General features: G+C 48.7%; 5 protein-coding genes across 5 annotated transcripts; 2 read left to right on the forward strand and 3 right to left on the reverse strand.

The window, feature by feature from the left end:
- Positions 1-685: 685 nt before the first annotated feature.
- COCSADRAFT_182842 (uncharacterized protein) lies at positions 686-2,148 on the reverse strand. The gene is made up of 4 exons (XM_007703713.1): positions 1,675-2,148; positions 1,507-1,624; positions 1,323-1,441; positions 686-1,269 (listed from the first exon to the last, which is right to left on the reverse strand). The coding sequence occupies exons 1-4, from the start codon at positions 2,096-2,098 to the stop codon at positions 1,082-1,084; spliced, it is 849 nt and encodes a 282-aa protein (XP_007701903.1). The 5' UTR covers positions 2,099-2,148; the 3' UTR covers positions 686-1,081.
- Positions 2,149-2,816: 668 nt separating this feature from the next.
- Positions 2,817-5,576, forward strand: COCSADRAFT_162144 (uncharacterized protein; the record flags this gene model as incomplete). Its single annotated transcript, XM_007703714.1, has 4 exons — positions 2,817-2,886; positions 2,936-2,954; positions 3,011-3,062; positions 3,114-5,576. 4 exons carry the CDS (start codon positions 2,817-2,819, stop codon positions 5,574-5,576), a joined length of 2,604 nt encoding a protein of 867 aa, XP_007701904.1.
- Positions 5,577-5,897: 321 nt separating this feature from the next.
- Positions 5,898-6,464, reverse strand: COCSADRAFT_94749 (uncharacterized protein; the record flags this gene model as incomplete). The annotated part of the gene is made up of 3 exons (XM_007703715.1): positions 5,898-6,150; positions 6,222-6,336; positions 6,398-6,464. The coding sequence occupies 3 exons, from the start codon at positions 6,462-6,464 to the stop codon at positions 5,898-5,900; spliced, it is 435 nt and encodes a 144-aa protein (XP_007701905.1).
- Positions 6,465-8,167: 1,703 nt separating this feature from the next.
- COCSADRAFT_342870 (uncharacterized protein) lies at positions 8,168-9,210 on the forward strand (the record flags this gene model as incomplete). Its single annotated transcript, XM_007703716.1, has 2 exons — positions 8,168-8,496; positions 8,556-9,210. The coding sequence occupies 2 exons, from the start codon at positions 8,168-8,170 to the stop codon at positions 9,208-9,210; spliced, it is 984 nt and encodes a 327-aa protein (XP_007701906.1).
- A 1,125-nt stretch (positions 9,211-10,335) lies between these two features.
- COCSADRAFT_146484 (uncharacterized protein) lies at positions 10,336-12,980 on the reverse strand. Its single transcript, XM_007703717.1, has 5 exons — positions 12,447-12,980; positions 12,309-12,377; positions 12,137-12,243; positions 11,056-12,079; positions 10,336-11,007 (listed from the first exon to the last, which is right to left on the reverse strand). The coding sequence occupies exons 1-5, from the start codon at positions 12,493-12,495 to the stop codon at positions 10,523-10,525; spliced, it is 1,734 nt and encodes a 577-aa protein (XP_007701907.1). The 5' UTR covers positions 12,496-12,980; the 3' UTR covers positions 10,336-10,522.
- Between the last annotated feature and the right edge of the window lie 369 nt (positions 12,981-13,349).

Here is a 13,349-nt window from a genome sequence, read left to right on the forward strand (position 1 = left end):
TCTTGATTATCGTACTTGAACTTAGCTGCAAAGCCTGTGTAATGATCATGTAGGTCGGTTGGCCGCGGGTTTGTGCGGGCATTTAGACTAGCCTGTGAATGTTTGAAAACTGTCCAAGCCAACATGTTCAAGCCGGTCAGACGACTTGCCTGCCTAGACCAAGCAGGAGCTAGAAGACCATTTGTGGTATCTCCATACTGGCTTCATATTTGCATCGGTAAGGATATGGCAGTAAAGCAAGCTAGGCTTCCGATAGCAACCCACGCTGGGTGACATATTGAAGAGTCGTGCAACAGGGCCGACTCTACGTCTGTTCCGAATGACTAGGGGTCTTACTTGATAGAATACAAACTCGGTAATGCTATGTCCGGGTTCAGACACGAAAATTGCCGCTATTTTAATGTCGCTACGATTTGATTAGCGCCTTTGCTGCTTGAGTTATCCCAGTGATGTCAGTGATCGCCATTAGTACTTAGCCTTGCACTGACTGTGTTGCCGTTGCCACGTGCATCGTATTTGGTGGACTGAAATCGTAGAGAAGCTTTCTGTGAGACGTCGCACAACTTGCTGTAGCAAATCGCTACTGATATCCGATTGACCCTAAAACGGAGCGATGCGTTTTGTTGGCTCCTAATTACTGGCACATGATGACTGTTGACCTGAAAGTCCTGAACAAGGCACTGTTGGTCGTTGACCATGCGTTGTATTTGCATTTCGAGGGCAAGTCGGCTCCGTAGATCGGGCGCAACGTGTCGACAGCTACCACATCATACTTGTGTGACCATAAGCAGCCTTGCAACCAAACGTCCCCATCTAGATTTCACATCACCAAATAGAAAACATGTGGCTCTGGAGGCGTATTCTGACCCACAGCCACTCAACGGTTCAAAAACGGCTCATGCTTCTGCAATATCAGTATGACAGGCGGAGGCTGCAAGAAAAACCATAATTGTGGGAAACGTCATTGGACAGATCTTGTGATTCGGCTCCAGCTGTGCTTGCGCGTAACATGGATATTCGCCGCTGCTCCATCTCCATCTCGTGTGGACCATACTGTTCTTGGGCACTTCGTCATCAGGATTTAGCTAGGCGCTTTGTATCCATCGACATCTGTGCTGTTGCTCCACTTGTCAAACTTCTTGATGCTTTCACTGTACGTCTCTACCTTTTTGGTGATCATGCTATATGCGTCAGTACCAACGACGCATCGTAGAGGCGGATCGTCCATGATTGCTAAGTCGTAGAAGACCTTTGCACCTTTTGCTGGGTCTGCACATGATTTGTAAGTATCCAGTTAAGTCGAAATACGCTTGCTAACTCACCTCCTGGTTGGTTTCCATGGCGCGCTTGGGCTAGCTTCTTCGGATCGACATGGGTGTAGGCTGGGCGTGCGATTTCGCCAAAGTCCATACTACGGCCGGACCAATCTGTTCGGAAGCCGCTGTAAAGGTGAAGGCATGGGATTTAGCTCGTGTCTCACAACTATTTTGTGTACCAGAGACTTACCCTGGCTCGATACATGTAAACTTGATTCCCCATTCTGGCTTCACTTCTTTGGAAATGGCTTCCGTGAAACCCTCAACCGCCCATTTACTAGCACAGTAAATGGAGAAATTGGGAACACCTAAATTCCATCAGTTGTAGCCCTAACTGTATGGGTAGTAATGTACCGACCAATCTGGCCACCAATAGAGGTAACCTGCTGGATGACGCCTCCAGTCTTTAATTCGCGCATGGTCTCCATCGCCTTCCTCGTCACGTCAATCAGACCGAAGAAGTTGATTTCCATCTGTTGCTTAATCTGCTTCTCTGACAACGTCTCAAATGGGCCCATTAAGCCATATCCAGCATTGTTGACGACCACATCAACACGCTTGAACTTGGTGATTGCAGTGTCAAAAGCCTTGTCAATGGAATCCTTTTTGGTCACGTCGAGATCTACAAGCAAGCTGTTGGAGTCATTTGCATTCTCGAAAGATAGTTTGGAGGAGTTGCGTGCGGTAGCAACGACGTAATCGCCCTTTTCGAGAACGACTTTGACGAGCTCTTCACCGAATCCGGTTGAACAGCCAGTGATGAGGAACACGCGAGGGGCCATGCTGCTGGTGTTGAGCAATGATCTTGGTGAGTCCAATTGAAGGGTTGGAGGATATCTGGAGTCAGTCAATTGCTATGAGCTATTACGTCAGTCTGTATAGAGGGCGCCAATGATGTTGGCGGGGCTAGCTAGTTGGTGTTTAGCTTAGTCCTATGCAGCATCAGAAACGCCTTGTCAGTGACATAGTGTCGACCATGCCGATGGATTGGCATCAGGATGAAGATGGCCTTGACAACTAAAAGGCACGATAAACTAGAGAGTGCGAGTGAGCAAGATCAAAGAGAAGATGCAGCTTTTCAATTGGAAAATTGTTGCATGAGAGTTGATGTTAGCTTGCATGCGATAACGACTCTCATCTATTTGAAGCAGACTGATAAGCGACAGAATATCCATAATACCAAAGGGATGGGCCGCAGACCATACTTGAACATGGATGTGTATGTGAAGGTGAGCGGATGAGCGGATGCTGAGTGCTAGGCTGGAAGAGGAGAGATAATGAGACGGGACACGCGTGACGGAAACGGACTAGCGTGGACGCGATCGCGCTTTCCCTGGCTGAATCTGCCCCTCGTAACTTCACTGGGGTAACAGCGCAAAACAATAGACAGTTGAGACAGCCGCCAGGTGAGATACTCTCTGGCTCAGTCTAGGCCAGCATACACGATTGTGCGCCTCTCCACTACTATATTCGTCTGATCCTTCAAGCACAACAAACAACATGGCCGAAGTCATTAGGGACGAAGAGGTGCGCCGGCGCGTGCGACTTGCACAGGAGTTTCTTGACCCTGGTACGTTGAACAGATCCTCAATATAGCCCTAATGCTCACACAAATGCAGATGATGTGTCCAGGAGAAGGTATGCTGCAATTGCTTGCTCACCAGGTTTGCGGCCGCTGACCGCTACCTCTACAGCTACCGACCAGACATTCTGGTGATGCTCAACAGGGGACAGCGAAGACTCACTGTAAGTGAGACAAAGCCCGGGACTAAGATTTTGCATGTTAACAGCATTCAGGTCAGCATAGACGAAATTCGTACGCACGACCGTGAACTCGCCGACGGCCTCCTCAATCATCCCTTCGAATTCGCAGAAGCCTTTGACCGCGCCCTCAAAGATGTTATCCGCACATTCGCAGATCGACCCAAGTCGGAGACTGGTGAGGACGTCATGTACTATTGTGCCTACGTCGGCAGCTTCGGCGAGTTCTCTTGCAACCCGCGTACCCTCGGCTCCAATCAGCTCAACCACATGGTTTCGCTCGAAGGAATTGTTACTAAGACCTCTCTTGTCCGCCCAAAAGTGATCAAGAGTGTGCATTACAACGAGGCCAAGCAAAGGTTTCATGCGAGAGAGTACAGAGACCAGACCATGACGACGGGCGCTGCAAGCACAAGCGTATACCCTACAGAAGACGAAGAGGGCAATCCCCTTGTTACTGAGTACGGCTACTGCATCTACCGCGATCACCAGACCATATCCATCCAAGAAATGCCTGAGCGTGCCCCTGCTGGACAGTTGCCACGATCTGTCGATGTCATTCTGGACGACGACCTTGTAGATCGAGTCAAGCCCGGCGACCGTATCCAGCTAGTCGGTATCTACCGGTCGCTCGGTAACCGTAACGCGGGAGCAGGCAGTTCGACTTTCCGCACACTAATCCTCGCAAACAACATAATCTTGCTATCCTCCAAATCGGGTGGAGGGATTGCCCAGGTCAACATCACTGACACAGACATCCGCAATATCAATAAGATTGCGAAGAACAGGCGTGTATTCGAGCTTCTATCACAATCGCTTGCTCCTTCCATATACGGACACGACTACATCAAAAAGGCCATACTGCTCCTCCTCCTTGGAGGACAAGAGAAGAACCTGGAAAATGGTACCCATCTGAGAGGAGATATCAACATTTTAATGGTTGGTGACCCTTCTACGGCCAAGTCACAGCTGCTTCGGTTCGTGCTGAATACGGCCCCTCTTGCCATTGCCACAACCGGTCGTGGATCTTCTGGTGTCGGTCTCACAGCAGCTGTTACTTCAGACAAAGAAACAGGCGAGCGACGACTGGAAGCTGGTGCCATGGTCCTTGCAGATCGTGGCGTGGTCTGTATCGATGAATTTGACAAAATGTCCGATGTCGACCGAGTCGCGATTCACGAAGTCATGGAACAACAAACTGTCACCATTGCCAAAGCAGGTATTCACACGTCGCTCAACGCTCGTTGCAGTGTGGTTGCTGCTGCCAACCCTATATTTGGACAGTACGATATCCACAAAGATCCGCACCGCAACATTGCCTTGCCAGACTCCCTCCTTTCGCGTTTCGATTTGCTGTTTGTCGTTACAGATGACATCGAGGACGCTCGAGACAGGCAGGTGTCTGAGCACGTCCTTCGCATGCATCGATATCGCCAGCCTGGTACTGAGGAGGGCGCGCCTGTTCGTGAGGAGGGTGCTCAGCTTCTAGGCGTTGGTCTTGAGACTGAAGGCGACGCCAACCGTCCAACCGAAGTTTACGAAAAGTTCAACCCTATGTTACACTCTGGAGTTACCATTACTGTAGGAAGGGGTGCTTCGCGGAGGACCGAAGTCCTCAGTATCCCTTTCATCAAGAAGTACATCCAGTATGCCAAGCGTGAGAAGCCCATCCTCACCAAGGGTGCTGCAGATCACATTGTGAGTGTCTACTCTGCGCTTCGTAACGACGAGCTTGATGCAGGCACCCGCCGTACTTCTCCCATCACTGCACGTACTCTTGAAACACTCATCCGTCTTTCTACTGCGCACGCAAAAGCACGTCTATCGAAGCGAGTTGAGCGGAAAGATGCCGATGTTGCAGAGCAAATTCTACGGTTCGCTCTGTTCAAGGAAGTTGTCGAGGATGATCGTCGCAAACGAAGACGCACAGCCCGCGACCCAGACGCCATGTCCACAGACGAAGGGTCATCAGGCGATGAAGATGACGGTGATGAAGCAGAGGCTACACAGTCCCGACGGGCCGGCGGACCATCTACTAGAAGCCAGCAGACAGGTACAACACGCACTCCCGCTGCAGGAGACGGTGAAGACGACGATGATGAAGAAGCGAACGAAGATCTGTACAAGGTTACACCAAAAACGCAACGTACCACCAACCGCTCGCAGTCTACCCGAGGTGAACCCTCGTCACAATTCAGCGTTGCCTCATCACGACCCGAATCTCAGCTTCCCCCTACTCAACCCGAGTCCCAAGAGTCCCAGGAGATTACTCCTGCACGTCTACAAGTCTTCCAAACAGCACTTGGTCAACTCATCGACGGCCCCTTGTTTGCCAATGATGCTGCAGATGTGGAACCTCTTGTCGCTGCAGTGAACGCGAGACTAGGTGGCGGCAGTGGAAGGGAGCCATTTGGACAAGGCGAAGCAGAGAAGGCGCTCGAGGCGCTTAGTGAGAGGAACAAGATTATGTATTCTGGCGGTATTGTGTACAAGATCTAGATGTGTTGGTACGATTATATGCAGATATGATTGAATAATGGTTGTTTTGTTCGAAATGAAGCTTGTCAGAGCGTCGGATATTTGATGAATAACATGATGTTTGTCACTGGGTGCAGTGTGATCTGTTGGTGAACGTCTTTGATCGAATATCGTCTTTTTCCCCTATCGTGAATAGCTGATATATCTCCGTCAATGCGATCGAGTCAACTAGCTCAACATCACTTATCTTCCATAGCGCAACGACTGTCTCGCATTCCTCATCAAATTCGAATATTACTTTCATTCATTCATTCATCATATCATTTGATCATAACCTCACCTCTACACCGCCGAATCCTGCTTAGCAAACTGCCTCGCCAACGCCTCAATACTCTCCGCAATCCTCTTAAACTCATCCTTCTGCTCCCCCGCTACCTCACCCCCTTCCATCGCGGGATCCTCATCCTGGTTTGCCCATTGGATTTCCATTGTGTTGAAATCAACCTTGGTATCTAGCCCGTAGATGTCTTTGCTCGGGTGCGAGGGGAAGCCACGGAGTGTGGAGACGAGAGACATGAGTTCGCGGACGTCATCCCTGCGTGGAGGGAAAGGGGGTTAGAGTTAGATTTGGTAAATGGGTGAGAAAGGGGAAGGAAGAGGGCTTACTGGGGCACGTCGCCCTTTTTCTCGGACGACTTGCTGTTGCCGTTGTAGTTGGACAGGCGGATGCTGGCGGAGCGGTTGGGTTCACCGATTACCTCGATCATGTGTGTTGGGGCGCCTGAAGTTTGGTTTTGGTGAGTACATTGGAATGATGTTTGCAAATGATAAATTTGACGTACCGTTGAAGGGCTTAGTAAGGACGATTTGGAATTCGCCTGATGGCGGAGGTGCGACCATACGAGGCATGTTGGAGAATTTGGTGGGAACAAGTGGTGGTTTGGTTGGTGAGACTCGAGGAATTGAGGTGCGTGATTTGATCTTAGAGGATCTTTGATTGATTAGAATAACAGAATCTCTTTGCAGATGGGATTGTCGTGTATTTAAAGTATGATGTATTTGGTATTAGAATGTCATGCTAACAACGTATCCACACTAGTATTTGGTGTTGATGTCATGATGAATCATATGTGCAGATGTCGGCCATGTACGATTTATATCCTCACACCACTTTGATGCAAGTATATTCGAGATCTCGATGATATGCAGAGGGTATTGTGGACGGAGTGTTTGAGCATCGCTGTATGGTGGAGGTGATCGGGCGACGCGTCGTTTGACGCGCGAACACGGGGTGTGACATCATTACCTTCTGTTTCTTACTGCGCTTTTAGTATGTAGTCACTTATGTATGTCAGTGTAGCACAAGGTGCTTTATAATTTTATCTTGTTTTTGCCCAGTGCAATTACTCTGTGGCCATCTTCCGGATTCATAGTATGTCGATAATATCTGTGGACAACGAGACTCTTCCGTATCTACTTTTTTTCCCTTGTATACACGCTATCTTGGAAGATATATTTTCTTTTTATAGAAGTGAACAAAGACAAGAAAATGTGAGTTTATTGGCCGGAGAGGACGACCACCTGGCTTGAAAGCATAGTGTCATGCCCTTAAATACGGCTGGTATCATTCAACCTTTTGCACTTCTAACAGCGGGGTCCGACATTTCAGGATGGGACTCGACACGCTTCCCAAATACGGTTGTTCGTGCTTTTTTACGAGGATATAATAGAGAGCAAGCCGAAATATTGGTTGTTAACATACCCAAAACTAGGCAACCAACTCAAGGCCGAAACTGAGTAGAGACGGAGGCCGAGAAAGGCTTACAGGGGTACTTCACGCATACAAGCACCCGTCTCGCGCGACACACTCCTACGTGCCATGCCCTCTAAAAGGGCCTTAATCACCCCTGGTATCAACAACCTGCACATTCAGTGCACCATTTCAGTTCACCGTTAGAACAATTCCTCAAACTCTGCCAAGTTGACTCTCTTAATCTCTCTTTTTTCTTTATCTCCTTTCTTTCTTACATCTCTTCTTACTTCTTTTTCTTTACTGTTTTTTTTGAAAGAAAAACAGCAAGAGCATAAAAGCAAAGATCGAGAACAAAAAGAGAGATAGAAATAAAAGAGAAATTTACGATGAAACAGAATAGAGAGTGAAAAAGGGATTTGAATTACAGCGCTAGATATGATAGGGGTAATATTACATATCTAGCTAATCTAGAGATAGATAGCGTCGCACTAGAGAGTATCCCTACTTACTGCGTAGTCGTCCAACTTGTTATTGCGTGGTTATTTATCCTTCGCCTCTCGCCTCAAAAGGTATGGTTAGAAAGCTCATAGAGGGATGGTCAGCGTTCTAATCGTTATACGGTTACCTCAAATATCGGCGAATTGTAGCAATATCTATTTCGTTTGATTGGCTATTACAGACGGGTTTACGGCTGCATATCGGAGATTTACCAAGATCGTGGGAGTCCTGATATCTCCACTATGAACGATTCAAATCACGAACCCTCTCGATGTGCTTTTCGGCATCGCTGGCTGTCACTGACGCGTCTAAGGCCCTTCAACAAACCCACTTCAGAGCCCTACAGTAACCGTATCACAAAATGCACACGATCACATTCTCAACTACATACCTTGTATTTCTTCACTTGTTACCAGTGCACGCCGCATTCACCGACTTCTTCTTCGCAGGCAACAATGGGAGCTCCAGCGCACTGAGGACGTGTCCCGGTTCACCATTCGAATGCGTCCCTCCTGCCATTTGCTCGTTTGATGAACGAACGTTCAAACACTACTGTTGTATTCCTGGTTCTAAGGATGCGGTTTGCTGGGGACCCAGTGAGCGTTGTGATGGAGGAGACCGCACGACACCTGCAGGCAACCAGCGTTCGTGTGGATCTGGTATTAATGCCTTTTGCTGTTTGAAGTCCAGGTCAGCCAACAATTTCCTACTCAGTCACCAGCATTTCACACAGAACTAATATGAATTAGTGAGATCTGCACCGAGACACTAAATCAAGTCAACATTTGCTGGAGTAGCCTGGTCAACCCGCTCGCTTCGCTGAATGCAAGTGCTGTGAATGAGACCGCGCAATCTCTTGTGTCAGCTAGCCCGTCTGCAGCTTCATACCCCGTCAAGCTTCTTGATCTAGAAAAACCGACATCTACCACTACTGCTTCATCATCGGCGACCTCAAGTACGCCAATCTCGGCTTCTACCGCCTCACTCATAACTGTCACAACTTCCACAGCCAGTTCCTCAGAGACCGCTGTTTCTTCGGTTAGCCAATCGCGATCCACTTCAGCTCCTGCTGAGAATGATAGTTCAGAAATATCTGGCGGTGCTATAGGAGGTATTGTAGGTGGAGTCATTGGTAGTCTAGCTCTCCTTGGCTTTGCTAGCTTTTTCCTATGGAGACGGAGAAAGAACGGCAGGCGCAACCCCTACGAAGCAGCGAACTCATTCGACGCATCACCCACATATGCAAACCTTCATACAGTAGAAATGAACGCGAACCGAGAATATGCGGAAGCACCAGTATCAGAAAAGTATGGAGGAGCCACTAGACCTATCGCAGAGGTACCTGCGGATAGGGACGCGGCAGAACTACCTACTTCTGAAATGCACAATCATCGGATGAATTGATAAGTCAGTCATGAGAGAGGAAAAGAGGGTTAGGGGAATTTATGATCTTGAAAAAATATATATATATACAGTCTGAAGGCCTTGTATTCACTCTTGCTATACACACAATTGAGTCGACAGACAACCAACGACAGCACGACTTGCAAAGGAGATCACGATATCGATTTTCTTCAAAACCGTATCGTAGCCAATTCATTCAATCGCAATTGAGTTGCCTGGAAATTCCGAACCCGCAAATCGCTTAGAGATCACCTGTCTTCAGTCATCCATACAAGGCCATGTCATTTTTGACTAAAAGATCAATGTACAGTCTTCTAAACACATGTTGGTGTTGTTAGATGGTCTTCGTCATGACACCGCTTGTCATGGTAATAACTCCGGATTATTTTCCTCAATCTCTAGTCAAGGATTTCAATTTTGAACAAACTATTAAATGAAAAAGAAGCTCACGGTTTATGCAGGAGAGAGATATGAAAGCAGACGGAAATGGAAAAAAATCCGATGTCGCGATCTTGAACATTTTTCTATCTCCTTCCACTACTCATCGTTCCGCTACATTACCGAGCAGTGCGGAGCGCCAAGAGCCAATGCACGTTCCCTACGTAAATTCCTCTCACACTGCGAGCATCCACCTACCCCATGTTCCTCGCACTACGTCAGCAGGATGTACAAGACAAACCTGATACACAAGCAGTTCGGCGTATCTTCTATGCAGGAGCAAACGGCAAAGCCCGTTGAAATGAAAATGAAGATCAAGGCTGGGAAAGGGTGGAGCGGAAGGCAAGCGATAGGACTGAGCGGATAAAACGGCACGGATAGAGCGGTGGCGCACTTGGCAACAGAGCCGCAGCGCCCTTGGCATGTTTCGTGCTCAACGACATGTCAGGGGCGTCTGACAATCATATCTGGGCATGTTGGATGAAAGGAAAGAGCACAAGGAAAGGAAAAGACGGGTGATTGTATGAGATGCCTTGGGTACTGGTCTGTTAGTTATGACTTTTCTTGTTCGCCAGATTTTCTAATTTTTTTTTTTTCGCGATGGTTAATGACCCTGTCCAGTACTCGCATTATGATGAAAATGGGTAGCGAGGAACGATTTTATGTCACATCATTAACAATACATGTCTGTATACTTCTACAACTGTGCATTTATGTGTCTGTCTATTTAACGATAGAATACTTAATGAGTGGCATGTCGCGTAATAATGATGGTAGATAATCGCCGTGGAAGCAGCTGCTAGAACACCGGGATGACCCAACATCCCCTCGTATCTCCCCCTCCAACCCTCTTTGTCAGTCTAGCACCATATCCTTAACCCATGTTGGCTTTCTCATGGGCATAGTCTTCTGCAAATCGAATGTTTTGCAGCTTCTGAGCATAGTTCTCGCCTTGTGGTTGTGAAGAAGCCCTGTACGTGACATCGCTGTCCCTTGCCTGACTATTCCACCTGTACAATTCTGGGCCAGGACCTGTAGAAACAGGCCTGGAGAAGCGGTTGTGTACGTAGATAGAGTTGCGTTTTGTGCTTATGCTGGCATTGTTCGGCAGCGCTTCATGGACTGAGAGAGCGCGAACCTCAGCTGGTTCAGCTTCAGAAATCGGTGGGATTTTCTTGTAGCGGTAGAATGCATCAAGGGCTGGGATGGATAGACCGTGGACCACAATGGAGAAGATGACGAGGAAGTAGACGATGGGGATCATGGCGGCCAGGAGGTTCTCTTCCTCTTCTGTCTCAGCCTCTCCAGGCTTGGGGAACAGATGACGTGTGTGCTCGACGTAGAAGACGGCTCCAATACCTAAGGTGTGTCAGTTGAATTCCTTCTTGATATACAAAGTCAACTCACCAATGGGCCCAAAATATCCCATGAACAGCGCCTCCTTCCAGTCCTTGATAACTCCGGGCATAACCTTGTAAACCATGAATATGGCAGGAATACGACGGAAAGCAAGGACCAGAAATCCGAGAATCATGAGCCTTCCAACAGTAATACCAGTGACATCTGGAAGCTGGAACTCTCTCCAGGGGATGATTGTACCAATATACATAAAACCGCCAAAGTTGAGGACGACGTCGAAGCAGCTGTTGACTTCGTCATGGCGTTTCTCGGTCTCCTCGAGGTAGAGGCCATTCCAGTTCATGACGTTACCGGCGACAAAGCAAGCAAGGAGGTCGTCCGTGCCAAGCGCACCGCAGATACCAATGAGGAACAGACCGACTGCCATAGGCCAAAGCAAGAGACTCTCGGTGTCTATCCACTTCCTACGGAGACTGAATCGGATGGCAAACATGCTGGCAGCCCCGACAATCACTCCAATGGCGACAGCCAAGGCGATTATGTACAGCCATCCTTCTACAATCCATTGCTCCATGGCCATAGGTATACCTCCACCTAGACGGCCAACGCCAGCTTCGCTGCGCCTGGTGAGCATGTTAACTGCGCGGTGGGCAATCTCGCTTGCGCCCGAGGCAATGCCTTCCTTGAAATCGACGCCCTCGAGGTCAGCATGGCGAATCAGGTAAGTGGCCAATAGAAGAAACGGAAACCCGAACCCGTCATTGCAACCTGCTTCTGACGAGATGATTTCTCGAAGCGCACGAGGAACGAATTTGTCGGCAAAGGGACCTTTGGCCACGGCTTGAGACAAGATGGGATCGGTACAAGTGACACAGGATCCGATGACCAGCGCAGCCAAGAAGGATATCTTAGGGACGGTGATCAAAATGCACAAACTTGTGCATATCCACATGGTTGCCATGACTGGGAGAAGGCATATCACCATCTCTTTCCATCGGGTTTGTTGGTACTTGGCGGGAAGCTGGAAGCCGGCAATGACAAGCTGGACACCGATGACGACGCGGCACATGCCCTATGTGGAGATGAGTGGGATTCATAAAAAAACACCTTCTTGTAGCTGTGCACCTACCAGTGTGATGGCTTCTTGCTGGCCCTCTGCAGCAGAACCCCATTTCTCTGCATCGAGGAATCTGGCAGCTATCGGGCCCAGGATGATGCCGATGAGAACGGCGGGCACTGAGTATGTGAGCAGAGGCTTTCATGGTAGCACACCTGGGTGTACTGAAGATCTGCTGACTTACGAGCTTCACCTAAGTACCAGACTTGTTTGATTTTGACAGAAAAGAAGCCATAGCTAACAATGAAGGCACCTGCAGTGGAATTGTGTTACTTGATGCTTGAGGGAGCAGGTGTGTCAGAGAGGGGGGAGGAAGGCGTACCCAGAACGGCGACGACAATATTAAGTTCGCTGACATCGAGAGTCGGCATGATTGCCCGCCTGGAGAATTCTGGAAGATGAAAGATACGGTTCTACAGAGAAGTCATACGTTTTGGGGTTATGAAGATGGATGAGTAAGTAGCGTGGAAAAAAGGGGACGACCGGCGGGAGAAGAAAAGATAAACAGCAGACCAGCCGCACACACGCACAAAAAGATGAATTAGAACAGACAAGCAAGTGGAAGAGAATAAGAAGAGTGGGCAAGCTACAGGTTAAGTCAGAAGGAATTCAGAAGGAACGGCCTCAACTTCCCCTGCTTATTGGTTGCTGCACTCTGTTACTTCGTATCTCCAGCTTTGCCCACAGAAGGCTCTCCTCGACCCGGCTTGAAACCTGAAGATGTCAGGAGGGCCTTGGCCGAACATCCATTGCCACTGTTAGACGCCCGATAACCGAGGCCAAGCAATGAATGGAATCGCGAACAAAGCCAAGCTACACTCCAACCCTATCTTTGGAGCCCCATGTGGGACTGTCGTCCTTGGAATCTGTTCGAAATCCCGTCATGCCCCGCCAATCGATACGAAAAAAAGCCCAAGAAATTCAGGAGGGAATGGCTTCAAGTCAGCCGCGTGGAGTCTGGGCGACTTGGCGCCCAGAACGGAGCCCCCCGCCACCCGTCACCTGCCACTCATGACTTAGCATTGCAGCCACTTCCAGTGATGATGAAATGCTGTTGTCTCAGGCTGCGAGGTACCATGTAATAGTGAAGTCTATTTCCAAATGATCGTATCGGATTCGTCCAATCCTGATCGGAACCCAGTCATGATTGTAGCGCCGTGCACGTGCATTCATCAGCATAACTTGTATTCGTCAGCCGCCTGGTGCTGATAGCTTTGGCTCGGGG

The sequence above is a fragment of the Bipolaris sorokiniana genome (assembly GCF_000338995.1).
Source record: "Bipolaris sorokiniana ND90Pr unplaced genomic scaffold COCSAscaffold_10, whole genome shotgun sequence".
Taxonomy (NCBI): Eukaryota; Fungi; Ascomycota; class Dothideomycetes; order Pleosporales; family Pleosporaceae; genus Bipolaris; species Bipolaris sorokiniana.

What these genes read in the sequence shown, in the direction of transcription:
- COCSADRAFT_146484 (XM_007703717.1), bottom strand. Translation starts at nt 12,495, where the DNA reads ATGCCGACTCTCGATGTCAGCGAACTTAATATTGTCGTCGCCGTTCTG. An exon ending in TATTGTCGTCGCCGTTCTGG is followed by an intron (nt 12,378 to 12,446) that starts GTACGCCTTCCT and finishes ATTCCACTGCAG; the next exon opens with GTGCCTTCATTGTTAGCTAT. An exon ending in AGCAAGAAGCCATCACACTG is followed by an intron (nt 12,080 to 12,136) that starts GTAGGTGCACAG and finishes ATCTCCACATAG; the next exon opens with GGCATGTGCCGCGTCGTCAT.
- COCSADRAFT_182842 (XM_007703713.1), bottom strand. Translation starts at nt 2,098, where the DNA reads ATGGCCCCTCGCGTGTTCCTCATCACTGGCTGTTCAACCGGATTCGGT. An exon ending in CTCTATTGGTGGCCAGATTG is followed by an intron (nt 1,625 to 1,674) that starts GTCGGTACATTA and finishes GATGGAATTTAG; the next exon opens with GTGTTCCCAATTTCTCCATT. An exon ending in TTTACATGTATCGAGCCAGG is followed by an intron (nt 1,442 to 1,506) that starts GTAAGTCTCTGG and finishes TCACCTTTACAG; the next exon opens with CGGCTTCCGAACAGATTGGT.